Genomic DNA, 27,772 nt, shown 5'->3' with positions numbered 1-27,772 from the left:
AAATAAATGCAAGTATTTACTTGGGAAAGAATCACTTAAAATATTTTAAGACTCCCTTATTGTAGTGGTTCCTAACTGATCCTGTGGGCCAGAGCCTGCAGACTTACACCCCAGAGGAGGTACTAGTAGCGACGTTTATGGATTTGGACATTTACTTTGTTGCTTGATTTAGTATAGAATTTAAAATTCCATTCTTCACTTTAGAGAGTGGAACACGTGGCTATCTATAACGTGGTAAATATGTCACCATGCTTTGCTCCCGAGCCCGGGGTCAGTGACAGCAGGCCGGTGGTGGTTCTGTGCTTGCAGTGCAGTGGGGGAGTGGTTAGAACTGAAAACCCGGCGGGAGCCCCCCGTGCTGCCGCGGGCGAAGGGCTCGGCGGGTGGTGGTCCTGCCTGGCCCTCGGCCGGGCACCTCCTCTCCTGGGAGAAGCTTTGGAGAGGCAGGGTGGCTCTCAGAAAGGCCTTTTAGACAAAAAGGAAGAGCTCTCTTGACGATCTGGAACAAGCAGAATGTAGAAGCCAAGGGACATAGAAAACACACGCGATCATATCCATGCAATCATGTTTGGTTTAGTTCTGGTTGGATTCATTGTGTCTCCCTATGACATATTAACGGATGGCTTTCATCTACATGTTTTAGACCAAAGTTTTCATGTCAAGCCTTCAAATTTTGTAAAAAAAAAAAAAGAAAAGAAAAAAGAAAAAAAGTGACCCCAGGAACAAAACAAAGAAACAAGAAAGACGGGATCGTTTCTTGTGCTGAGGTTTTTTTTTTCCAAGTATTATTCAGCAGCTGATTCTTGGGTGTTACAAGGATGCTGAATAGTCTTCTAAACATTAGTACTGAAAAGTGTGAGATATTTTACTGTTGCACGTTCTGCTGTAGAACAGGAAAGAGATTTTGGCGGCCGCAATGTCAAGCCGATTCTGGGACAGTCAGTGAGTATTCTTCTGAACCCGGGCTGTCAGAGAAGTGGTTATGAAGAATAGACTGACTGCTCTTGGTAACGTGGAATGTCTCCCTTCGGCCGATTGCTCAGCCTGGACAGCCGTGTCCTCTCTGACAAGTGCCTTACTGGCCATTATTTTACCTGGCTTATAGTTTGAAGTTTATTCACACCATGTAGACTACAAAACAGAAAAGGCTAGATAGGAAAAACAATACTCTCTTTACTTCAAATTAACTGATGTAAAAAGGATTGTAGAAAAGCTGTCAGATGTGTTTGAACTGCGTAATGCAGCACGTGCAATTTCCCTGTTGCTGTTGTCAGATCATGAAAGTAGACTGTGTGGTCTGGGAGGAAACACGTGACAGTTGTGGAGTTGCAAATAATGAAATAAAAACAATGCAAGGCACGGTAGATTTTTTTATAGCTTTAATTTATGGTGTAGTGAACTTCTGGGTAGGGCCTGTTCTGCTTTCAGTGGCAATGGTCGTACGTGTTGTACCTGTGTAACTGCGGGGAGAGCTGGGCTCTCGCTACTTAAAACAGGAGGGGAAAAGCTAGCACATACACAGTACGTTACTGTCATTCGTCTGTTCGCGTGCTCATAGGCATAAAGTTCATTCTCCATTTCAAGACTGATAATTTGCTATTCTGGAAGTGTTTTATAAATTATTCTAAATTTTTTAACTTTTGATACAGGCGATGATTTTTGAGGTAATACGTAATTTGTACTGCGCTGTAATCAAATTTGAAAGATAACTGTTTCTTCATGTTTAAGTAACACTCGTGCTACCAAGATTAAAATTGTCTGTTACTCTACGCTACAGAAAGTCCACGTGTATTTGTCCCAAATAATGGGTTGTGAAATCACAAAAAGGCTCTTTAGGAAGCGGGAAGTTACTGCTTCATGATGATGATGTGATTATTACGGTTATATTATTATCTTGCCAAAACCAAATTAACATGAGCATGACAGTTTGGGCTCTAAAACCTGTTTGCTTCTGCTATGCAGAAATAGGAACGCGTTGTTTAGGTATCTTTGATAACTGAAGTGTTTAATATTTAATTGCGTTGTTACTTCACTGTTTTACAGCTCTTGGGGATGGCGCTAATAAAGACTTGGATACAAAACGAGTACGCCTCTTCGTGCTGAGCGCGCCCCGCCTGCCGCCGCACGGAGCCGCCCGCACCCGCCCCGGCCCGGGGCCGACCCGCCGCCGCTGCCGGCAGAGGAGCGGAGCGCGGAGCGGAGCGCGGCGGGGAGGGGCGCTGCCGGCTGCGCCGGGGAGGGCGGGTTGAGGCGGGGGCGGCGGGGCGGGGCGGGGCCGTAGGGGGCGGGGCAGGTGTGTAAAGGGCGGGACGGGCCGCGGGGGCGGGGCGGGGCGGGTCCGTAGGGGGCGGGGCGGGCGGGCGGGGCGGGGCGGGGCAGGTGTGTAAAGGGCGGGACGGGCCGCGGGGGCGCGGCGGGGCGGATCCGTAGGGGGCGGGGCGGGGGCAGGCAGGTCTGTAGAGGGCGGGACGGGCCGTGCGGGCGGGGCGGGGCGGGGCGGGGCGGGGCAGGGCAGGGCAGGGCAGGGCAGGGCCGTAGGGGGCGGGGCGAGCGCGTACCGCGGGCGGGGCGGGGCGGAGGCCAGAGCAGAGGCGGGACGGGCCGGGCGCGCTGCGCAGCGGCGGCTCCGGTCTGCGCTTGGCGGCTCCGGGTGGGGCCCGAGACGGGATCCTGCGGCGTGGGGAGGCCACGTGCTACCACTGCGTAACGGCAGGAAATTCTCGGTTTTATTTGTCAGGCGTGAGGGCTGTTGGTTACATCTTCTGTTTACATGTTTTGAGCCACGTGACGCTAAAACACGGGTTTCGGCTGCGCCTGTTTTGAGAGCTTCTTAGAGCAGACAAGGTGTATCTCAAATCGGCCAAATTCGTACGTGGTAATTCAGCAGAAACCGCTTTCTGGGTTGAGGCGGTTTCTCGCTACACGTCGTGTTTTTCTCCTGCCTTTGTGCGAGGCCACCGAACCCCTCACGGCCGCCGCGGGGGCTCAGCCTGCGCAGCTGCGGGGCTGCCGCGGGCCGGGGTCCCGCCGGGGCCGCGGCCCGGCCTTCTGCCTGCTGCACGTCCTTCTGGACGGCGGGGGATAAACCACAACCAGCTGAAAGCAGCGCAAAAGCTGAGGGTGGGTTTCGGCAGAGGCAGCCCCGGCGCAGTTACCTGGAGGGAGGACAAAGGGAGAATCTGGGCTCGAGGTTACTACCGAGGGCATGCGCTGTAAGCCGCTCCGTGTGTGGGAAGCCTTGCTTGAGGATGCTTTGGCGTTTGGCGATCGCTGCAATGAAACCTCGAGACCAGGCTTTCGGTTTAGCGCAGAAAGCTCTGCTGCCGGCACGGCCGGCGGGCACCGCTGGCACCTCTGGCAGCTGCAGCGCGAGGAGACGTTGGGTCGAAATGCTTCAGTGGAGAAACTGTGGCCGTAGGTTTGGGATTCGGTGACTGAATAGCAAAGAGGTGCATTCCAGCTCACAGTACACAGAAGCTTTAAATTCAGAGTTGCGGTATGTATCACCTCAGGGAAAACGATGGGTGCGTGAGGCTTACCCCATAGGATACTGTTTCTTAGAGAGTGTTAAATGCTGTCAGTTTTGGTGGGGAGCTTGGTGGGTTTGTGTTCTCCAGTCGGCCATGGCATCGGTCAGCGGCCATGGTGCCCGCGAGCAGTGGTGCCTGGGTGGGAGCCGTGAGCTGGCCGTGCCTTGGGGTGGACGGCAGCTGCTGGAAGCGTGAAGTTGTGGCAAGGCAGATGCATATGGAGAGGAGAATGGCTCAGCCCAGGAGGTTTAGATGTGGGCAATTTCAGTCCAAACTAAACAGTGAAAGGTGAACTGTAAAAGTGATCTTCAGAGGGACACTGGTGTTCCCTGAGCCCAGTTTAGCAGCTAGGCTGACCGAGGCCACGCAGCGCAGAAAGCGGTACAAGCCTGGTAGAGAACAGCTGCTTGGAAGAGCTGGAAGTCAGGGGTGTTTTACAGTACATCTTCATGAAAGCACCCTCCTCCCTGTTTTGTTTTTTTTTTTTTAACATTTGATCAGACACAAATTTGACAAGCAAAGACTGCATTCTTTTTGTTCTGTAACGCATCACTGTAAAACTCGGTTCTGACCGTGGCAATAAACAACATCAGTAAGGCACTGTGTATGTTAAAGCACAGTATCAGTGTCTGAATTCAGGTGATCGTGTATAGCCCTGCAGAATCTATCATAGTGTACCCAGATGCTGGAAGATACATTTTTAATGTAAAAGTTATTGTAGGGGGATTTTTGAGCACAGAGGGCCTTTACTATGTGTCTCATATGTACATAGTTCTTTTAATTAAATCTGGATTATTTTTTTTTAAACTGCATCAGTATCTCCTGTTAACACACATGGTGTGTTGGAACTGACTGCAGCTATTAGTTATATTGTCCTCCTTCAGAAAATTTCAGGCTTACCAACAAAATTGCTTTCTTGCCTCCTTTTAAATGTGTTTTCAGGCCGATGTGTTTTATATCTCACATGGTTTTCTTGCCATTCATACTACATTTAAATCTAACACTGGCTGCATGCCATAGAAACTTTAATCCACATCCAGATGAATTCAAAACTGAGCCTGAGTTTTCTCTTGTGTACCAGCAGTCTGATCTCCAGCCTTTTCTAGGGCTCCCACTGTTGCAGGGTTTGCTCTTTCAGGTTGCCCGTTACCCAAGGGGAACGTCACACCGTGCAAGTCTCCCCTGCAGCCCTGGGGTGCGGATCAGTGGCACCTGCGTCACCACGGCCTCGTCACCACTTGGCTGCTCGCTTTTAGCCGATCGGTTTGGCGCGGGAAGCACCTAGCTGTTGCGCGCCTTACCCGGGGAACTCTCCCTCCTGGCATCAGGGCCTGCCGCCCTGCCGGGGCGAGGGCAGAGGCGGCTGCTGCCTGCCTGCTCCGGCCCCGTCCGTGGTAACGGTGCTGCAGCTGCGCCGGGACAGCGGAGTGGTGCAGTCAGCAGCGGCGTGGCCTGACTGGAATTCCTGCTGAGGAAGGAAATGGTACCGTGACCGGCCTGTTGTCGTGAAACAGACCCTGGTCGTAAATAGGGGATGAAGATGTTTCTGCTTTTGTCTTGGCCGGCGTTTGATGTGTGCCACCTGTGACATCCTTGCAGTTTGGCTTTGCAGGTGAGCGTTGCCAGTGGTCCATTTTCTTCTCAGAACTGGCATGCTGCTTTGCAGATCCACACATCTGCAGATGGCTTGGAGAGGGAAAGGAAGGGATTGTTTTATACAGAGCTTCATCATGTAGTTTCTGGTTGCCATCATTTTCAACACATCTGACCAACTCAATTTCCTGTCTTGAATCAACTTTCATTTCATCAGGTCCCAAGTTCTCATTTCTGTTGGTTTGGCTGGGCTCTGCAGGCGATTTATTTTAATTTTGCAGTCTGAAAGAGCCCAAGTTTGGAAAAGAATCGACATAGTCTCAGGAGAAGGTTGCGTGCTTAATTTGCTCCAAATGATAATGTCAAAAGTGGGGGTTTTTTTGTAGTTTGTTTTTATTTTACTCCTTTTTTTTTTTAGTTTATGCAGTTCCAGTTTCTTACAGAAATACTAAGTACTTAAACAGCATGTCATCGTATTGGTATGATTAAGCTCACAAGTGGGTTATTTTGTGAGAACACTAACAGTGGCCCAAAACAGTTTAACAAATGATAGTACGATACTCAGCTGTAGCAGTTCTGGGTCACTGGAGCTTAAAAAAGTAGATGTCATCTTTGTGAGTTTAATATTGGTGGCTCTTGGTGTCCAGCGGTGGCAACTCTTTCTGAACCGATGCCGCGAGAAGCGTGTTTGAACATACCCTGTGGATTATGTCTTAGCGTTTCAGTCCACTGCCAAGATGCCTGTACAAATTCCTGCAGAGACACTGAAGATCAAAATCTATATTGAAAGGTAACATTTCTATGAATTTAACTATGCATAACATACATAAGCAATTTTTTTTTGTCTTAAAATTGTATTTTGTGTAAGTGCGTGTATCCATGTTATAGGATTAATATAGAATGCTAGTATTTCTGCTGATTATTTCTGAAAATAGTAAAAAAGGTGGCTGTTAGTTGTTCCTGCATTCAGTTTACATCCTGAATTACAGTTTACATCCTATTTAAATAATATTTTTATGGTTAGCTTTCTTGGATGACCTGCTAACTCACATGAAAAAAAAAATCAAGCATTTCCTTGTGTGACTTTTTTTAATGGAGTAGCTGTCTTTCAAATGCAATGGCTTAATTTTAAAATAAGAAAATGTGTAACTTTTTTATATACTGGTGTACTGTTACTTGTTCTAGGTTTCACATATTTCAGTAATAAACTTTGTTCGTAGGAGGTTTGGAGCAGGAGGCGGCTTTCTCCCATGAGGTCAACTTGGGAAAGAATATTGGTGCAGTTTGTGATGGCAGCCGTTATAAGACACCGTTCTTGGGGGGGATTGGTTCCTGTTGAGATGTGGGAGGGCTTTAAGAAAAAAACCCACTCATAAACCCCCCCAAAAACCCACAAGACAGCAATGTCCAAAAGAGAGCTGATGCAGTCACGTGCATGCCCAACGGGGAAAAGCTCTTTATGAGAGGGGTGGGGAAGAACTCCAGGGAGAGCTGTGAGAAGAGGAATGTGCAGCTTGCAGGCAGGAAAGGAAGTTGTGAGGGCTTTTCCCAGGACTACTGCTGATTTGCTGTATGGTTATTTGTGTGGGGAAAAAAGAAATCCGAGGGAGCAGAAGAGAAAAGATGAGCGCTGGAAGGGAGACGAATGACGGATGGAGAGTCGAACATCTGACTTCGGTTTTGGTTACTCCACCTGTAAAGCGCAGTGCTGCTAACCCTGGTAATGATTAAATACTGTAAAGCTCACGTCTTACATCGCACTTCAGTGAACTGTTTCAACCAAAGGAGTAAATGCTTACTTCATTATTCTTTTTCTTAAGGGCTTCACAGCTGTAGGTAACATATGAAGCGAGCACACTTTACGCACAAACCAAATGAAAACCAACCCCCCCCCCCCACTTGCTTACAGCACAGCCGTGTTGGCTTGTGTCAACAGACTCCATCACTGCAGCTGGACTGGTGTGCCACCGTGCACCTACCTACCTTTGACATTTCAGTTACCTAAGAATACCAAAGCGGTCTCCTCTGCTGCAAGTTGGTCAGAGGACACAGTGATGAACGAGTTCAGTTGCTCTGCTTGCCTTAGAAGGATCTCTTCTTATTGAAGTGCAGATTTTGAAACTAATTGAAAACAGAAATTGCAAATACATGTTTGGGTCGAAGTACTCTTCCAGAAACTGAGAGCAAGCAATGTACCACTTTCTACACTTACAAATAAGCAGGGATCAAACTCTGCTAGTCCTGTATGAGAAAACAGAAGTCAAAGGAGTTTACTTTGTCACATGCCACGTAAAGTATTTTGTTTATGGCTTAACTTGTATTCTATTCAAGGTTTCACCAACTACAGCCATACTGTGTCAAAACAGAAGATGGTCTAAATCATCAATGATTTGGATAGCTTTCAAATAAACAAAACAGGAAAAAGCGCTACTTGTACTTAGTGTTTTAAATACTTTTTCATGTGTGCAGTGATTTTTCAGTTTTGTCTTTTTATTGTTGATCCAACTCCATAAGACACAAATATCTTGGGGAGTCTGTCAAATATCAGAACTGCATTTAACAGAGTTCTGTATAACTTGGGATAAATGCAAGCAACGCAGAAGTTGCTGCCCTCAGTACCAAGAAAATAGAAAGGGGGGGGGCCCAAACAAATTGTAAATATGCAACTCTTGCAGACCATTGCTACTATTATATTGTTCTATATGTTCTATATTGTTCTATACTATTATATTGTTCTATATGTCCTATATGTTCTATATTGTTCTATACTATTATATTGTTCTATATTATACATATAATATGTATATATATTTTATATATATATATATTTATATATAAATATATATAATATCAACCACATCATATTTTGTTAACAGAAATGTTGGCTGAAATTGCTGATTTTCAGGGATGAAGAAATATATTTATTTCAGCTGCTTCCTTGCAAATACTTATTTTGCTCTTCTCGAGGGTTGCTGGCGAAGGGAAACGTGAAGGAGAGCGCGCCATAGGAGAGGATGCAGTTGTAACAGGTAAGTCTGGTATACCCCAGGAAGATTCCACAGATTGGAAAAGCTCCTCTGCTAAGAGGTTTTGATTTTTTTTTTTTCCTTCTTCCCTGGCATCTATTTCATAGAAGATCAGATTTAAAGTCATTTGATTCTGAGAGTTTGTCTAAATCGGGATCAAGTATAGAATATAGAAACACCATCCTTAAAGAGAATGAGAAAGACTAAGTGTTGATGATGAGCCAGCTGGGGATAATGATGGATGCCAGGATAGAGGATGAATGCAGATAAGAATTATTTTTCTCTTGGAGACTACTCACGATGTGTAATTTCTTTAAAATCGAATGCAGAAACCATTTGATAGGGAGTCGTTTTAGCATACATGGAAGAACTCAGAATGACTCAATAAGTCTTTTCCTTTAACTTCAGTTTATACAGCATACCAGTCTACAATAATGCTTTTCCCCACAGGAGAGAAAAATAGCTGTGTTACACTTGTATTGCAGTTATTACTGCCAGCCTTACTGGAAAAATCTGTAAACCATTTTCAAGTGGTAGTCTTACAACAAATGTAGACCTCCAGAGTCTGAGATTATATTGTTTTAAGTGACATAATCCCAAACATAGCTGCTTTTTCAAATTTAAGTGGTTGATGAAAGCACACACCGAGTGCCTGCAGCAGTCCCGTTCCCTTTAACCTCCAGGAAGAGCGAGCCTGCATGAACAGCACCCTGCTCAACGTGTTCTGGACTCAGCATTTCTTAACGGGGTGAGCCTTAGTTACAACCGTACCCGTAGCTGCAAAGGCATCCTCTTACAACTTAAAGGAAAAACTGTTCTGCTGGAAACCGGGATAGCTACATAGTGCAACAGAAGGTCACTCCCTGAAGTTACTGTTAGAATTGCATTCCCTTGCTGTGTGTTAACGCCAGGTGAAAGTACCCAGTCGTGCAGCGGATGCCCCCTACGGCACCTTCTTCTCGCACGTTCTACCCGACGCGTGAGAGAGAGCTAATAGATTGGTGTGTTTTCAGTAACTGCTCATTTTATTGTAAAAGGAAATAGGACAGTTCAAACGTGCAAACATATACTTCAGTGTAAATCAGGTTATTAACAACTTAGAGGTAGTTTGTGTTTGTTTCGTTATTAACCTTGTGCTATCTTTCTCTGTCCCTAGATGTCACTGTCCTGGAGACTCCTCCACACGTAACTAAGCTGTGGATTTTCAGAAGTTAACTAAACCAGTTCAGGGGTTTTTTCTGCTCTTCATTTAAACTAATGATCAATTGTTTTCATTTTTTGAAACAGCTTGGTTATCACGCTGTTAGTGACTTGTAGGACAAGTCTAGTTGCTTAATTTTTAATTCTAGAATGAGCAGGAGTTAAAAGTTAACTAGCAACAGCAGTAACACACAGAATTACATTGACTGAAGTTAAATTTTTGAACTTGCAAAATTCTTTTCTGCTGCAGGTGCACACATTTTTCCCAAGTAGTTCTCTAGGGAGTACGTATGGAGTAGCTGGATATTTGGAGTTTAAACATACGTTAACTGTAATGATGAAAGCCACGGGTGAAATCAGCAGTAGGGAATCGAGTAAACCCTTAGCCAGGGTTTGGGCTGTGGGCAGCAGGTCTCCTAGCCCTGCGCAGGGCGACCGGAATTTCTGGCTTGGTGTTCGTGTTGCTAGCACAGCAGAGAACGGGGACGATCGCCTCAGCTGTTACAGCGGGTCACACGCGCGTCTGTACAAAAAGCAGAAGGCTTGCAACTTCTACTTTAATAATACACACTTCCATCATAAACCAGCTGTCATTCCGAATTAAGGAGAGAATCAGTTTTCAGAGACTATTGTGACTTTTGAATCAGTAATGATTTTAAGTGCAATGTAATTTAACAAAAGACAAGGAAAAGGGAGACAAAAGCACGATGCATGTGTCAAAATATTTCTGGAAACAGTGTATTTTATGAAGACATTATTCCTCGTACATCTATTTGACTACCCATCCTTACAACATCACTAACTTTGCACGTCCTAAGGCGTAGTGTATTGCAAGGTGAAAACACAGGGGTTCAGGAAGGCATACCACAAATCCAGAGCTGAGCTGTAAAATTTCAGGAAGAGAAGACAAGAATCATCAGTTTCTTCAGAGATGGAAACTCTTCACAACAGTTATCTATACTTACAAAAAATGAACGAATAAAGGCAAGGCGGAAGTGCAATAAGATCTATTTGCCTAAACTTCAAGCAACTCTTCAACTTCAGATGTAGTCTTAGAAAGGATGCAGAAAGTAGTTATGGTTACTATAATGCAAATATAAAAAACAACATGAACTTCTCCCCAGAAAGCCAGCTCACAAAATCAGGCAGCGTTAGCAAACGTCAGCAAGGGTAGAGAAAACAGCATTGTGTACACTTATTAAGAAATCTAATCAAGAGCATGGCTAGTACTGATCTGTTACTCAGAGTCCAAACTATAGCAGTGAATACCAGAAGGCCAAACTAGACCTCCACCTGTATCAGTTTTGACCAAAAAACCCCAACCAAACAAATATAAAAAGAAATGTATGAACAAGTCACTGGCATAGTTAGTACCAAGGCCAACAAAAGCAAGCTCTCTAGATGATTTCAAACTAAATGTTTTTGGGTAGCTTGGGCCTGCTGCGTTTTGTCCCAGGACAGCTGAGCCAGATAGCCACCTCTCCAAACCATTAACTCTTATTTTTGAGAGATGCCAGGAGAAAGAAGAATTGATTCAGTGCCTAGAGCCCAGGAACTGGGCAGAGGAAAGCCAGGGAATGCAATAATGCGGTTTCATTTCAGTCTATTTTATTCAAGAATTTTAAACCCTTAACCACACCAGCAGTACCAAGAAATCAAACAGTGGGGCTGTCAGATCAGCTCAGCTTCCTTTTAGCAAGGGTAGCACCTGTGCACGCCGTCAAGAAGTTGTAGGTGTCACAGTCTGACGCGAGCAAGATGGGGAAATAACCCAGGACAGACAAGCTGGAAAACAAGTAGTGGTAAGCCGTTCACACAATACATTCTCCTGTTTGAAAAATGGAATTACTGAAGGATCAGGTTCTAGTCAGTATTTTAGTTAATTACCTGGGTGACAGAATAAAGAGATTCTTAGTCAATTTTTGACAATACAGAAGAGGCAGTACGGAGGAGCTCGGAACTGGAATTCAAAATGATTTTGAAAACTTTGAGAAATAGTAAGAAAGAAGCGGCGTGAAATTCAGTATGGCAAAATAGAAGCTGCTTACCTAGGTTGCAATAATCAACGGAGAATGGTAAACAGGAGACAAGACCACAAACAGAACATGGAGGGTAGTGCTATTAGAAGAAAAGCAGTCGTCATCCTGCAACACACAGCAACGAGCAACTTATGTGCCCTAATCCTCCTGCTGAGCATCGTAAGGGCCTGGCTAAAACTCAGTTTCATCCTTCAAGATGATGGACAAAGAAAACAGCACGGAAACAATTAGAAAACTTGACTTGGTATGACAAGCTCGATGAATCCGATTTGTTTGGCAGGGAGGAAAATACTATGCATTTTCTTTTGTTGGAGTTTTTTTTTTTCCTAAGGAAGTGCCAGATTTCCTGTGGAATCTCTAAGAATTTCTACTGTTGGAGACATTTAAGAACAGATTAGTCAAACATCTCCCCTAGCAGTAGCTAAGATATTTCATTGTGCCTTGGGGTGAAAAGCAGACTAGAGAATGCCCGAGAACTTTTCAGATTTATCTTTATATGAACACGAACCCACATTTCCAGTGAGTAGCCGGAACTTCAAAACATCTAGATTCCTGTATTTTGTTTAATTGCAGAGTTTGGAATATTTCTAAAAGATCTTGAAGATGCTGTAGCAATAGACTATTTCTTTACTCCGCAAACTGAAATACTATCAACTTCTAATAATAAACAGACATCCTTTAGAGATTCTGTGAAGTTTGCACTAGGAGGATATTTTTCATCTCTATTTCTCCCTCTTCCTACAGCAGGTTGAATATAAATAAAGTGTAAATTTTATTTTGCAGGGTAGTTACTTGTTCCAGCACACAGTAGTATGTGACCAGCCCCACACTGCATTGGTTAGACAGGTCAGGGAAAGAAGGGGAAAAGGAGTGGAAGTCGCTAGCCCGTCTTCTCACAGTCCTTCCGAGATGTGACTAACTTTTTTAGTGGTATTTCTTCCTCCGAGAACCTCTTGATGCAAAATATGTTTTGCATCATTAGCTCCATTTTGAATTTCTTAAGATACATTGCATTGAAACTATTAGCAAGTGCCATATGATCATCCTACCTTGCAGGCTAAACACTTTAGGATATTTGTAATATTTGTATTACAAATGCAGTTCTCTGCAAAAGCATCCACACAGCAGAGCACGAGGTAGAGCTCTGTATTGTTCTCTGTTCCAGATAGGTCCCTTCTAAGCAAGATGTTGAGACCCATTTATTTCATATGCTGATTTCATACAACATTTCAGTTTTAAATTGAACCTGTGCAGTCTAAAAGGCACTGGTTCAGCACACTACCTGTTCCTGCCCTAGCTATAGCTGCATTCTCGTCCTGTAAAGAGATCCCATGCCTTTCCTCAGCAGGGCAAAATCCAGGTTACTCTCTTAAACAGCAAGGAGCAGTAGGGATGGCTCCAGGGGCAGAACTGCTCAGCAGCAGAGTCACAAGTGCAAGCCAGCGCTCAACCAGCAGAAGAAGAGAAGCATTCAAACTTGCAAGTCAGGCTACAGGAACCATTTCAGTTGAGAGCAGCATTGAACTGTCCTCAGTTTTCCACGTGCTTCGTCAGCCCCACGCAGCCCAACGCCGGCTGTGGACAGCTGAAGCGGGCCCGTGGCACCCATCTGACGTTCTCAAAGGGAAGACTCAGAGGTCCAGAGCCTCTGCTGGAGCTTCCTATTTTCAACTCTACGTTTTCCCAGCTGCACTTACAAATAGCTGCTCAAGCACTCACAGTAGTAAAAGATGAATCCTCCTGTTTTCATAGGGAAATGGGAAAATTGCTCCCCATTTACTTTAATCCTGCGCTGACTTTGGAACTGAATGGAAGGGGTGTTTCATAAATAAGCTTAGACTTTGTTTCAGGCAACCTGAAGCTGCTTAGAGTCCTTCAAATTAGAGTGAATAATTACTTTTCTTTAAAGGGACTCGATGTAAGTCAAGTTGCATTTTAAAACAAGACAACTGAATAGTATTTTAAATTGCCAAGTTACATTAAGATCTAAATTATCATTATTTAGTGTTTAACTGGTAAAACTTCAGCAGTAAGGTTGTCCTACTTGCATTCCAGACCCAACAAATGAACGAAACCCAGTCTGTCTGCTGCTATGCATGGAGTTTTGTATCCTGCAGATACATGGAGCTAGCTTAGGTACTGAAAACAACGTACTGAATGCAGTTGTCCACCCAGACTACTTCACTAAGAAATTATGTATGCTAGAATAAAACGTAAAGTCAGAGTATTTCACTAAGAAATTATGTATGCTAGAATAAAACATAAAGTCAGAGTATTTCACTAAGAAATTATGTATGCTAGAATAAAACGTAAAGTCAGAGTATTTCACTAAGAAATTATGTATGCTAGAATAAAACGTAAAGTCAGTCAAGTTCCACACCACCTCATATCTTTAGCATTGTTTGTGGAAAAAAGTGTGGCAGGAGAATATTAGCCCAGACAAACCACTGTGCCAGTGAGGAAGATTGCTTTTGCTACTCGGGTTAGCTCAGACATCTGTGAGTAGCACTTGAAACAGTGCCAACATTTAATTTACAGAACTTGAATAATTCAGAGCCTGCCATTAAAGTTATGCTCTCAGAAGCCATTGTATTTACATGGTGGCAGGGAGAATGCTACCTTTTCCACGTTGAAATGGTTTGACCAGGACAGTCAAGAAAATTTCAGAGTGGAGACACTAACTCCTAGTTGGGAGAGGAAAAAAAAGCACGTGGACCAACACACACACCTTCAAGAGTACGATTTCCTTCTGATGCAAGTAAAGTTTAGGTGTGCAGATGGGATCTACCCGTCTTAAATCCTTGAAGGAAACTAGTCTGTGAAGACAAAAAAATCAGTTGAATTGATAGTATGCACTAGCCTTTGTCCATCAAATCAGTGTAGCAAACATCCTTCGCAATTAAGTCTTAGCACATTAACAGTTTGAAACACAGTAGACTTTTGTGCATTTGACTGAATTCCCATCTCTGTTCATATGCAGTTTGATACAGGTCAGTTAAATACTGAACTAGATTTTACTTTGAAAAGTGCAGACTCTGTTTAAGTATTGCATATCGGTTACCACCCTGCTTAACAAAATTGCAAGATAAAACCACTGAAAAAACCCCAGAAGCTGAAGTAGTAAAAATTTGAAATGTTAAAGCGGATGCAAATTTAGGCTCTCCACTTGCTGGCTTAAATCACAGTTAAAAATCTATCCTGTATATCCCCCATTTCCCTCACCCTGCAGGCGTGCACCCTCGCCCTCAGGAGCAGTGCTGTTCTGCATATACTTAAAGTACCACCTATTTGGGGTGTTTCAAGACCATTAAAGGATTTTTAAAGTCAGTTGAGACAGATATGAACACTCCTGAGCTTGGTGTAGTGTACCTAAGTATACCAGGGCCCTTCTCTTAAAATTGAAGATTCAAGTTAAGCGCTTCACAAACAATCACAGTTCAGCCATAAACACAGCAACATTTTTGCTTAGCATGCTACAGCAGAAACTTTATTCAGTTCATTTTGAAAATATTTGCAACCAAAATTTATTTTTGTAAACTCACAGAAATAAGCTTTAACATATAGGCTGTATACAACTCAAATACAGGTAATACTTTCAGCAATAACTTACAGATACAAACTAATGATAAACTACAATTTCACAAAGAATTGTAAACATTTTGCACAATTGTCAGTCCTTTCTTTTAGGCAAAGTGCTCTTTTGATGACAAATAAATTAACACACACAACTAGAGTGGACTACTTCCAGACAATACAAAAAAGTGTTTAATAAGGCTTGTAAACAATGTAATAGTTATTTATGCAGAATCCATAAAAGTGTCTTGCAGGCTAAATATACTTACATACCTGGGCAGCAAAAGTGATCTTGAAAATGCTTTAGATGTTAAATAAAAAGTTAACATTAATATCTTTCCAATGGTATTTTCCATACACAATAAATGACTTAAGGTTACATCCTTAATAGTTTATATCCCTGACAGAAAGGAATTAGGTGTGACTTATTGGCAGTTGTGTCATTGAATGGGGTAGCAAAGGCTGGAGTCCAAGAGCTGTAGGTGAATGAGCTACAAAAACAGAAATATTTACTGGTCAGCTTCAGCGGAGGCAGAAAGAGATAAGCTAGTAAAATAAGCGGGTAACAACAGTTCGCTGGCCCCAGCCACTGCAGCACGCTCTGCTTTTCCCTAGCCCAGCATTCACGCTCCCCCACCCGCAGCCCACCGCACCCCACCGCTTTGGAGAAAAACCAGCTCGGGCCACGCGCGCAGCTCGGAGCCTAGCTGTGCCAAAACCTCCACGGTCTCTCCTAATCGCAGATATGAGCCAAAGCTGTTGACTTGCTGGGTCTTAAGACACACGACGACCGAAACATTCCTTTGACCGCCAGGCTCCCCCACCACGTGTTACTGTGAGGGAAGCTGAAGTTTCAGTGAAGTTGCTGGATTGGGCATACCGAAATTCCTTGGGGTAAGAGTCAGGGAGTGGGTGGTAAACCGTTTTCATTAAAGTTACGTATCATTAAAAACGTGGCATGGGCATTTAAAAAAGTGTTTGATTTCTTATTACTAGTATTCATAGTTTGGAGGAAGCACAAAAAGTGGTCTTCAGACCCAGATCTTCAGCTATGCTCTTACAGTGAGGGGCTACTGCTTGAAGAGGCACACTTCTTAATGAGGATAGCGAGTACAGTATTAAGATAGTCTACAAAGAATACTACGAATTAAAAATCTATTAAGTTTCTTTAATCCGTACTTGGTAAACTGTTCTTGCTACAGTCAATAATGATTCTACCTGGATATGCAAAGTTGTTATACCTACCATCCATATAGCTGTGTAGAGCAGTTAGCATAGTCCCATCCTGGGGTACGTACGCAGAGTATGCCATTTCTTCTAACATGGGCGGAGACAGCCTGGAGGGCTGAACTGCTGTGACAGGAGCAGTGGACGAATGATTAGGACTAACGTGTTTCTTATGGCGCGCTCTGCAATTTTGAAACCACACCTGAAAAGGGGGGAAAACATACATCAGGTTGACAGATCGCATTCTGTTTCAACATTAGCATAATAAAAACCTCAGAGTTCTAACTTCAGCTGAATTCAGTTAGTTCGTTGAGCCTTTAACATAACACTGACAGTCCAAATGACGAGGTAGTCATTTTAAGCCTACACGGTGCCTCAAACAAGCGTGGGCAAGTCAAGAACGCTTCTGCAGTGACCAGCAGCCCGCAACGGACAGGCACAGCGAGGGGCTGCCCGGCTCCCGGCAGGCGTCGCCAGGCCGAGCGACAGCATCCACAGCCCCGCACCGGCAGCATCCACAGCCCCGCACCGCTGCGCGGACGCTGCCCCAGGCACGGACGGGACACGGGCACAGACGGGACGCGGGCGCTACCGACAGCAAAGCAGGGTTTTCACAGGATACCCGTTTTCCTTTTCACACTGAGAAGCGTGCAAGCTTCCACTTTTTTAAGGCTTGATCACAGCTGCCAGACACCTCATTTCTATAGAAACACCCTGGCGATCTTCCAGGCTAGAATGAGCCAAGGGAACAGCAAACTTATTTTTATTTATATGAACATATAAATGTATAATTTATATAAAAATTCACATTTATGTATAAAAAGAGCATGCGTATAAACGTTTGCTGAGAGGCACCTTGAAGCAGAGATTCCAAGTTTGTGCTTCTCTCACTTTTGGATGGCACAGGTATGTGTTTTAACTCTGCTCTCTAGAACAGCTCACTAGATACTCACTTAATCCTAATGTGTCATACCACAAGCCATTTTCAACAAGAAGCGCAGGTCTTAAGAACAGGCTATTGAAGTCAGAAATTTATATTTAGAAGAGTGCCAATTTCTGTGCTATTTAGGCTGAGAAGTTTCTTCCTGGAAGATTATTAATCCTCCACACAAACTGCAAGAGGAATACAGCGAGTTTTCCAAATTAACATGTTTGTTCTAGACCAATTCCTGGCTAAGGATGTTGTCTGAAGTTATGTTAAAACTGCCAGATTAGATCTTTTTCCACCTCAGAATAACTACATAGAGAAAATCGTCGTTAAGCATTTCCAATGGACGAGTACCAGACTTTGTTAGTCAAGTAACTTAGCACGGTCACCTGTATAACACGCCTGCTCAAGCCTGTTCTTTCTGCCAGTTTCTGAAGCGTTTGTGCGTCTGGATTGTTGTCCTGAGCAAACTGTGCTTGCATAACCTGCAAAGGCAAGAGAAGAGGCTGCAGTTTTTTGTGTGCAGTCCCGAGAGCAGCATTAGAGACTCCTCTCAGGCTGTGGTCCTACTCCTTGCTGTTTTTAGGAAACTGTTGTGATCACTAGTCCCCAGACAGTCCCCGATACATTAAGGAAAAAACCAAAAAAATCCCCCAAAGCCAAAATACAAGCCCCTTATTATGCTTAACTGAACTGAGACATTTACCAGAAATGAAGGAAATGAATTCTGCTCGGCAGTAGCAAAAAACGGAGGAGGTGCTCTGTTACGATTGCATTAAAAGGACTGGGGGAAAAAATTCTCTGCAAAGCGATTCAAGTGTGCTAGACAAAGAAAACACCTATAGCAGCAGACCACGGCGCAAGGAAGGAATGGACTTTGATCCACCTCTGAACCTGTCCATCACTATCTGCATCTTCATGACATGCAGCTTAACCCTCCTCAGCTGCACGGAGGCCGCAGGCAGCGGGGAAGCGCTCCGTGCCTCGTTCACCTTCAACTGACCTGCGAGCACAGAGACTCCACCTCGGCTGACCTGCGCTACCCAGCTGACTGGTTACGCTCATCTTCTTACAGAAAAACTGGCGTGAACACGCGTCATTAGGATACGAATTACTTTTGTTTGAGGAAGTAGATGTCAACGTGGCCTGCATCCTGAACAGTTTTAGAGCCTGTAAGAGTTTACCTTATTTAAGGAAGTAAGGCTTCATGGATTTCTGCAGGGTGTCTTCAGCAACTTAGTAAACTGTAGTTTCTCATTTCTGGATTTTGTCCCTTGATGGTCTGCAAATTTTGCCTGGCTTCATCTTTGAAGATTCAGACTACTTCTCTCCACATTCAGAAACGTTGAAATTATTTACTTTCCTACTGTTTCATACAAAGACATCAAAAAGCATGGACGTGCTTTTGTACAAGTACTTCACGAGGTGTGTTACTACACACCGCCACCGACAGTCACTTATCCCGCCGATGCTTCTCTCGCTGGAAGTCTTATACCAGCATCAAGGACAGGTACAGAGACAGATGCACTGAGCAGATAGCAAGCGTCATTAAACAACGAGAGGCCCTAAGATCTCAAACACCTGCTGAAGTAGGTTACAATTTCTTTAAAGCAGGAAAAGAGGGGAACATGGAAGTTTCACTGATAGCAAACAAGAAGCAGCCCTGAATACAGCTCCTGCTCTGATGGCTGGGCCTATCTCCCATTCAGCTTCTGCTGGAAAAGAAAGTTCCCTTCTGCAGAATTTCAAGCTTGACGTCCAGAGCCCTTGCCCTGTGCCCTTGTCAAACTATTGCTAACATACTTGTTTTGTATTAACAACACATTCTGTCGCCAGTCACGGCTGAAATAGCAAACCAAGCTTTGACCAGCCACATGCTGTATTATACAGCACTGCTTAAATGCCTCACACGTTATTACACCTCAACTTTAGGTTTTTTTCAGCTGCTTTCACCACAACAAGAGGACAGGCCAACAAAACAGAACTCAGTCTGAGACAGTAGAAAACGAACGGTGTAGCGGCCATCCGTGACCAGAAACTCAAAGACATGTTATAAACTGGAACTGGGGATGCGTAGCTGGGATTAGGCAGAAAGCCACAGCTTCCTTCCCACTACAGGCTGAAACCTCTGAATCTGGTCTCACCACTACCCCTCTCCCATGGGGAGCTGGCCCTAGTCATGGTATTTTTCCCTAGAAAGCTAATTTAAGCGAAGTGGTGATCCAGATGGTGAAACAACTCATATTTGAGGCAGTCCAGAGCTAACTCTTGCCAAGGTAGCAACAAGAGAAGAAGCCCTGAAAGCAGAGCAGATGCAGGCAATCCCCCTCCCTCCCTCTTCGGGCAGGCTTGACCCCACAGGAGGGGTTTTGACTTGGTACTTCCAGAGTTCCTAGCTCCCACTTCCCTTAGCCCTGACCGTGGAAAGGAACAGAACTGGTGGCTGAGCTAGTATACAAGGACATTGGAAAAAACATACTTCAATAACACATGTTCAAGAACAAATTGGACAGTACAAGAATTGCTGCCAAGTACTTCAAATGCACATTCCCTGTATTTCACTCCACCCAGCTCTATGAAAAAAGCGGGTTTCCCCCCCCCCTAAAACATGCAGCATTAAATACTGAAGCTAGGTCCTGAAATACGACACCAAGACTGTAACAACTTTAGTATATTTTTAACAGGCAAAGCTCAAAGACACTTTGAGGAAATCGGCATGTGAAACATTTTGGAAGGGCTGGGAGAAGAAGAGAAGGAAGGAAAGTAAAGAGGAGTCCCTGTTGACAGTCCTTCTTCCTGGCATACAGAAGTATAGCCAGGACTATAACATACGATCTAACAAGCAAGTATTGAGGAGAACTGTCCTAGGAGGAAAAAGGGCAACCAAGAAATAAATATGCAACTATTCCCCATCTTCTCTATAAACCAAAGCAAAACAAGAACACAGTCATTGACAGGAGTCAACCTGTGTTCACACGAGTATAAACAGGAACCCACAATACTTACCTGTTTTGAGAACACAATCTTTTGCAGCCCTCATTGTGCACTACAACAGAATTCAAACTTCCATCCTGTTAATGTCTTGAAGTCATATACAGTACCCATCCTTAGTACAACTCTTCACATTACATAATGCTAAAAATATTTTGTCTTTATTATGTGTAGCGATGTAAATGCCTGATTAAATAGATTTCATCGAGCAATCAAAATAGAACCACCTTTTTGTTTCCACTCTGCAGAATTACTGGCTGCCCCCAGGGAAATAAAAAGCTTGAAGAGTAACTATTTCATATAAAACTGCTGAAGCTAACAAACAATTCCAGAAACATGCTGTGTCTTGATAGTTTATGAAAGAGTTTAAAGCATGCAAGCTTCTTCTTTCCCCCCACATATGCATCCGATTTCCTATCGGTTCAGCACCTCTGTCCTGCATAAGCCTGAACTATGCAAGTTTTTAGCACTGCCTCTACCTGCAGTTGATCTGCTGTGAAGCTGGTCCGAGCTCTTTTTGCTGGTTTTGGATGATTAACATCTTGTTCTGTTAGCAACGCTCCTTCCACACTAATCCCATTACCTGAAGCATTAAAAAGAAAACAACGCCGTCTGCTAAACATTCAAAAGGACATTAATTGTAAGTCAGACTGTCCTCCAACAATCACCAACAGCACTTGGCCAGCTGAATTTCAACTTTAAAAAAGCCATATTCTGTTCAAAGTTAAATTGATCTGGCCCCATTACCCATTACACACCAACTGACTCCCTTGCAAGTGAGGGAAGGAATAGATCCAGCATGATATTTTATCAACTAGATATGCTCTTGCTTTCTTTTCCTTAGGATAGAAAACAAGTTATACAAACTTAAAAAAGATTAAAACATCCAATAATTTGCACATTATTTTAATTCAAGAACCTGTGCTTCCAGCCTTAGTAAAGCTAGGTAATTACCTCTTAATAAGGAAGACGAAGTAAAACCCAACAATGTAATTAAAACTAAACCACAAACATAGTTCTTAACAAAAGCAGTATGTTACCATTTTCAACTTCTCTTTTCAGATTGTCCAACATGCAGTCGTAATGTACTCTACAAAGGACTTTCTCTTCAACCAAAGCAAACTCCTCTCCCGTAGAAAGCTGTCTTTTGCAGGAGAAGCACGCAAAGCACGCCAAGTGGTATACATTTCCTTTAGCCCTTCGGACCCAGTCGGTAGAATGAATGTGCCTCCCGCAGCGGGAGCAGCGGGTGCCGTACCGCCTGCGAAAACAAAGGCAAGCGGAGGGTGACGGCACGGACACCAACCATCTCGGCCAAAGGGTAACTCCGGGAGGGTTAGAGGCGACCCGGATGTGGCAGCGCGGCCGAGACCTGCAGCAAGCGGGCTGACCACACAGGACGAGGGGACAGCGTAACCCTGGTTTTATTGCAACAAAATCAGCAAGTTTGCATCTGATAGCTTAAGGCAAGACCACTACTGAACTATAGAAGTTAACATTTTCATAAGGCAAAGAGTAAAATTGAAACATCTTAACTCCTACATGAATTCACAACTCTTCATCTTTCCTTTCATAAAGATAATTACTCTTTAAAAAGCTGAGAGTGGGAGCTGGAAACAGTAGACTTTGTGTTCAAAATTCTCCCAATTATTCAAATACATTTCACATTACTCTAGTAGTAGTCTGAATTATTATACTTAGCTACATCAACCTTCACTAATCATTCAGTTCCTTTCAGCAGAAGGGGGAAAACCTGTATCTTCATAGTTATTTCCTTAATTACCATCACATTATGATTTTAAAAGAAATTCAAATATCTGCAAGTATTCACATTACTATGGTAGAATATTTCTCTTTGAAGAGAAAACTAGCCACCAAGATATGTTGATTATGTAGATAAGAATTTGTCCTGAAAATCTTTGCAGACTCGTAAGTTTTTTTGTTGTTTTTTTTTTGTTGTTGTTGTTTGTTTGTTTTTTGTTAAGTCCCACAAAGCTTTGTTTTTCTAGAAGTTCACAGCATTCAGCCTGCCCCCTCCCTCTCTTTCAGTGCCAAAAGTGACGAGCTGGACATAATCCATTCACTACACAGGTGAGAATCCCATAAATAGTTTGGTCTGGGGAAGCACTAGCAATCACTCCAAAATTAACAGCAAAATTTTTTGCTACTTTCTGGACCAAAGATTTTGTATCATGAGTACTTTCGATGCCAGCACGAATAAATAATATTCTTCCTTACAGGATTAGACCTTAATGTTGAAGAATGCTTCATGTTCTAAATCAACGGAGCACTGCTGAAAGCTTCTTTTAAAGATCACAGGATTTATTCTGGGTTGGCTTTGCAGTTCCATGGGATACCCTAAGTCTCATACCAGTGGAGTGCTAGTCCCAACAGAGTATCACTTCAACCCTACCTTGTATTCTCAATCAGCATCACCCAAGGACGGTTCTTTGCACAACCTTACGGTGGCAGGGACTCTGGCTTACTTCCCCCCCACACAGACGTAAGTTATTGTATAAATGCAGTAGCTGTGCATAACAACAGAGGGGCAGAGGGGCAGGCTTCCTAGGTAGTTACATTAGACAGAGTTGGGGTTTCCCAAGTCCCTCTGCAAGAAACCTCACAGTTTAACTACTGAAAATAAACCTAGCAAGTAAAAACTGAAGAGCCTAAGTGTGCATTTTAGTTGTGGCTTAAGTAACCAGCAAGCGTAACATGTTATCTAATGAAACGATATTCCTGCATGACATACCTGAAGTAATCGAGTTTGCAGAAGATATCTTTATCTTTGATGTAACAGCTGGTGTGCCTTCCTAGAGATGTCCTGCAGACGCTGCACGAGAGGCAGCGCACGTGCCAGCAGAGGTCGTTTACCTGCAACAACGTAAAAGAAAGATATCCCTCAACGTTTACGCGACCAATAGTACATTTCCTATCTACAAAAACTATTTCTTCCATCCATACAGACAAGGCCAAAAATTACATGTACCATGATTCACGGAAAATTTATCTTCAAGGCAAAACATTTTTCCTGTAGAACTGCATGCATATTAAGGGTTAATTAATTTGATGGAAGTCTTTAGGATAAGCTTTCATGGTTTTGTAATTAAAAGCACCAGAAGAGGAAGCAAGAGATTCAAGTTCCACGTAGGTATTTTGTGCCCAGTTCTGTTCTCATAGCATTAGAGTAACAGAGCAAGTTTTGGCCTCACGTGACCTTGGGAAGGCAGCTAACTTACGTACTTTTATTTCCCAGTCTGCAAGAGTCCTGCCTAACAAAGAACAAACTTCACAAAGTGATTTGAAATTTTAAAATGCGAAGTATTGAAGGAAAAAAAAAAAAAAAAGTCTGTCAAATAAAACCACACCATGAATCACATCTTCCATTTGCCAGGTTTCTGTTAAAGCAAAGTTAGTGAACAGAGTGCGAGTTTCAAAATATCAGCAGTTGCTTTAATAGCAAATTCAACAATTCTTTAACATGTAATATCCATGGTGAAACTAGACATAGTCATGGAAAGCAGCAGCAATCGGCAGTTTTGAAAACTCTATAATTTTGGGGCAAATAAATTGAGTGCAACTATTTTAATTTCTTCTCTCCTATAAAGAGGATTCTTTGTCGTGCAGACATTGTGCATCGCACATCAGCTAAATAACTTAATTTGAAAACCCAAGACTCCCAGTGACCATAAAAATTAAGTAATAACCCTCTGGATAATCCCATGCTGCATAGGAGGAATTCTGTAAACCAAACAATGACTAAGTTTAGATGTATTTATTTATTTAAATTTTCTGAGCCAATTTCTCATCTCATACCAAACAGCCCACGCCTATGGCAAAGCAACAGATTTGAGATAATCTAGGATGTGCCTTTCATCAGAACGCTGCCAGACAAACCACAGAGAAAGAGCGGTACCGACTCCAACACTCATGCTGGAATCACCCGTTTCAGTCACTCTGCAGGTTATAACATCGCAGTTTGCAGTCGCCCAACGCTCTCCCAACTCCATCCTCGCTGGCAGCCATCTTCCCATACACTGACAAATTTGCACCACAACATAATGCGAAACTGTTGATAACGGCTGTCACCAAAGCGATCCTCCTGAGTATTGCTGCAAACAGACGCGCTGCGGGCAGGCACAAGGCTGCAGCGCTCGGGCCAGACCCGGCCTGCCCAGCAGCCCCCCGCCCGAAGGCTCCCCAGGCGACCCCCGCCCGGGCCCACCCCGGGAGCCCCGGCGAGCGGAGCCCGCACGCAGCCAGGCTGCCGGCGCACAGCTCTGCGAAGCGGGAGCTGACATCCCGGCCACGCAAAGCTCATCTCGCCGCCTGTTCTTTGGCGGCTAACGCTCTTCCTTGGAACAGGACAGCAGTAGCTTTGATAGCTGTCCCATTTGATGCCGCCCGTCTACATTCTTACTTATTGATTTACAGGGCTGAAGTTGGAAGACATACTGCTGACGATCAGCAAGATACCAGTTTACCAGCACAGATTCCTGTCTCTCTCTGCCTGTGCAGGAAGCAGTAACAGCTAATTTAAACTTAAGGGTAAATCACTTGGAGGTCTTTTGCTCCAAGCCACTTCATCCCAGTTGTTCAGACAGGAGACAGCAATGACCAGTAAACGAGCTACCAAAATGTCACTGGAGTTACTGGGACTGGAACCAAGTTCGAGTTAGCCCTGCTCCCGGTCCTACTGCACTCTTCACATGCGAGCCCAGCCCATTGCAAAGGTGGCTGGGATCTACCAGAGCAAAAGGTATATAGCAGCTGCCCCACACCTGCACCTACCCTACTTTAAATGACCACCAACCCAGCACACACATTCCTTCAACCTCCTCACCCCAGCCGAGATCCAAGCAAATGATCTAACACCACCACTGAGATGTTTTCAGCGGCGTTACCGACTTTCACTTTGCAGGATATACAATGGCCTTATTTAAGGCTGCATCTAATGGAATCAAGTGACTTCTAGCATGATTGTCTAATCTCACTTTTGAAAGGAGAGAGGGCAAAAGTCTGATCCAGGATAATTTTAATGGCTGTAACACAGAAGGAAAATAGTCCCCCTCCCAACCACACTGACACTTTATGTCTAAAGTCACATGGGTTTGTTTGTTTTTAAATGATCTTACTCAGTCCTGAATGCTAAGGCTAGCAAAACTACTCCGCAATCACACAGCTTGTTTCCTTCACAGACATTACCAGACCACCTTCTACAGGAATAACTTCTTTCCACGTTTCTCAAGAGGCACTTTTTGCTTTGAGATCCACGACGTCGCACTAGAAGATTTATTTTGGCTAGTAACAAACGGGTCACGCCGCTGCCGCTTAACCAGGAGCGTAAAGCGCGGCAGGGAAGTTATCCACGTTCGGAACCGTGAGTTTTCTTCCCCGCTCTCTCCTACAGCACGGCAAGAACCGACAATCCCAGCGCAGAAAAGCGCTACCCAAACCGTAAGCAGCGATTCCGTTTTCCTCCAAGGCCCGAACCTCACAGACAAGCACGCAACTAACTTGGTGCCTTCACACGCTCCCCCTCCCGCAGGGCACGCCGTTTCGGGCGGACGGGGAGCCAGCCACGGCGGCGGCACAGGCGCCGACAGCTCGGGCAACGGCGGCGCGGGCAAGCGGTGCGGGGAGGCGCGTCGGGCGGGGGCGAGCTTCCTCGGAGCCCGCTGAGCCCGGCTCCGCGGGGCTCGCCGGGCGCTCCGCCGGGCGGCCCGGGCGGCAGCGGGCCGGGCGGCGCTGGGGCGGACGGCGCCGTGCGAGCGGGCCGGGCCCCGCGGCCGCGGCGCGGAGGGAGCCGGTCCCGCGGCCGACACCGCCCCGCCACGTCGGTGGGGAGACGCCGGCGGCGGCGGCCCCGAGGCCGGGGAGCCCCCCGAGGCGGCGGGCCGGGCGCTCTTACCTTCAGCAGGTACTTGTCCACGATCTCCAGGCCGCAGCTGCTGCACACGCACTTGCTGGGGGCGCAGCCGGAGCCCGAGGCCATGGACCGCGGCGAGGAGGAGGGCGACAGGGCGGCGGAGGAAGAGCAGGAGTCCTCGTCGCCCGCTGCGGGGCTCGCCTGCGGGGGAGCGCACGGAGAGCGCGGTCAGCGCCCGGCCCCGCCGGCCTCGCCCGGGAGCGGCGGGGAGAGCTCGGCGCCGGCCCGGCCCGGCGCTCTGCCGGCACCTGCGGGGGACCCCGCCGGGGAGGGCCGCGGCGGGAGCCGGCGTTCCTGCGCGGGGCCAAGCGGAAGGGCCGCGCCCGGGGCCGCCGGACTCGGGCGGGCAGCGGCGGCGCCGCACGGCCACCGGAGCGGCCGCCGCCCGCACCGGGCAGCGGCACCGGCGCCGCGCTCGCCCCCTCCCCGCCGGCCGCCGCCCGCTCGCCGCCCCGCGCACCTTCTCCGAGGGGCCGCCGAGCGCGGGAAGGTCCTTGTCCTCCAGCCTGCAGACGAACATCGGGTCGCTCTTCCAATACATGGCACTGCCCTACCGCATGCCAGCTCCGCGGCGGGGGCGCGGCGAGGCGGCTCCGGGGACCCCGCGCCAGGTCTCTGCGCTCAGCGCCTGCAGGAAAAAAGTTTTGTTTTCAAGGGGGTGGGCCCCGCCGCGCGGGGACCTGCCTCGCTGGCCTCACCTCCTGCGCAAAACCCGCCTTCCGAGCGTGGCGGGGCCGCTGCCTCCGCCAGCGAGCCCGCGCCGGGCTTCGTGCGGGGGGAGGGGGGGCAACCAACGACAGCAAAAAACGGCAACGAAAAAACCCAGAGGACCCCCCCCCCCGTTCGTTTTCATCGCTTGACACCGCTTCCCCCCGCCGCCCCAGTCTAAACAAAGATTCCAGTTACATCTCCGTAGCGGCGAGAAGGCCAGCACGACGGAAAGCCAGAGTACGCGTGAACGGGAAAGGGTTTTCCGCCCTGCGGAAACCCCAAGCCCCGGCGCGTTCCCGTAGCTTAGGCTCGCAGCTCCTAAACCCGCCTTGCCGCTTCTACTCTTGCTCGCGCCTCCGAGATGCCATGATAAAACCTTTCTCATTAGGCTAAAGGAGGAGCATCTGAGCTGCCCCAAGGCCGTAGCGGTACCGCGGTCCTGAAACCAAGCCTGAGAGAGCGCGGATGTTGCCAATTAGCACCGGCGTCTTCGGTCGCGCCGCGGACAGAGGGTGCTAGGCGCTCCCCGGAAAACGAGAACGTTCTTTCAGCGGCGGGGGGCCGTGGGTTGCTGGCACGCTTTTTCCACGATTACAAACCTTGCCCGCAGAGTTCTCTCAAAGCAAATACCGCTGGCGTTCTCGGGACATTTCGGGAGAATAAAGCAACAGCTTGTCCATCGCAGGTGAGGTGAATAACGGGTGTCTGCGTCTCTGCACGTATGTAACTAGCCAGGTGTTTTTAATTAAACGTGTCGTTATGTTTCCATCTTTCCCCCTCTCTTTGTTTCAGCTCCGCCTGACGATAGATGCAAGACATGTTGCAGAGCCGTAGTAAAGCGAACTGAGAGAATTGCCCCTACGCTTACAAATACGATAAGTTTGGTAACAGGGAATTCTGCTTTTGAGAAGCCGTATGAAAGGAGAAGCCTCGTATTCTTCTCCCCTTCTCTAAAGGAGAAGCCCCATATTCTCTCCCCTACTCTTCTCTAAAAATTGTGATCGTTCTTTCAAATCCCAGGAACC

At 45.8% G+C, this 27,772-nt stretch overlaps 2 protein-coding genes across 6 annotated transcripts in view; both read right to left on the bottom strand.

The window, feature by feature from the left end:
• ACADM (acyl-CoA dehydrogenase medium chain) overlaps nt 1-27,772 on the bottom strand; it is a 769,283-nt gene that overhangs the window by 132,528 nt on the left and 608,983 nt on the right. The window lies entirely within an intron of this gene.
• LHX8 (LIM homeobox 8) lies at nt 9,872-26,656 on the bottom strand. 3 transcript variants are annotated; one of them, XR_012776656.1, is made up of 9 exons: nt 26,497-26,656; nt 26,019-26,177; nt 22,860-22,981; nt 21,148-21,368; nt 20,587-20,690; nt 17,506-17,601; nt 16,207-16,390; nt 14,117-14,204; nt 9,872-10,232 (listed from the first exon to the last, which is right to left on the bottom strand). XR_012776656.1 is itself a non-coding variant. In XM_075508996.1 (8 exons), the coding sequence occupies exons 1-8, from the start codon at nt 26,575-26,577 to the stop codon at nt 14,200-14,202; spliced, it is 972 nt and encodes a 323-aa protein (XP_075365111.1). In that variant the 5' UTR covers nt 26,578-26,656; the 3' UTR covers nt 14,088-14,199. The 3 variants fall into 3 exon arrangements, 2 of the variants coding, with proteins under 2 accessions (XP_075365111.1, XP_075365110.1); XM_075508996.1 differs by lacking the exon at nt 9,872-10,232 and having other exon boundaries at nt 14,088-14,204; XM_075508995.1 differs by lacking the exons at nt 9,872-10,232; nt 14,117-14,204 and adding an exon at nt 14,917-15,452.

The sequence above is a fragment of the Mycteria americana genome, chromosome 7 (genome assembly GCF_035582795.1).
Source record: "Mycteria americana isolate JAX WOST 10 ecotype Jacksonville Zoo and Gardens chromosome 7, USCA_MyAme_1.0, whole genome shotgun sequence".
NCBI classification, from domain to species: Eukaryota; Metazoa; Chordata; class Aves; order Ciconiiformes; family Ciconiidae; genus Mycteria; species Mycteria americana.
This window is presented reverse-complemented; position numbering and strand designations above follow the sequence as displayed.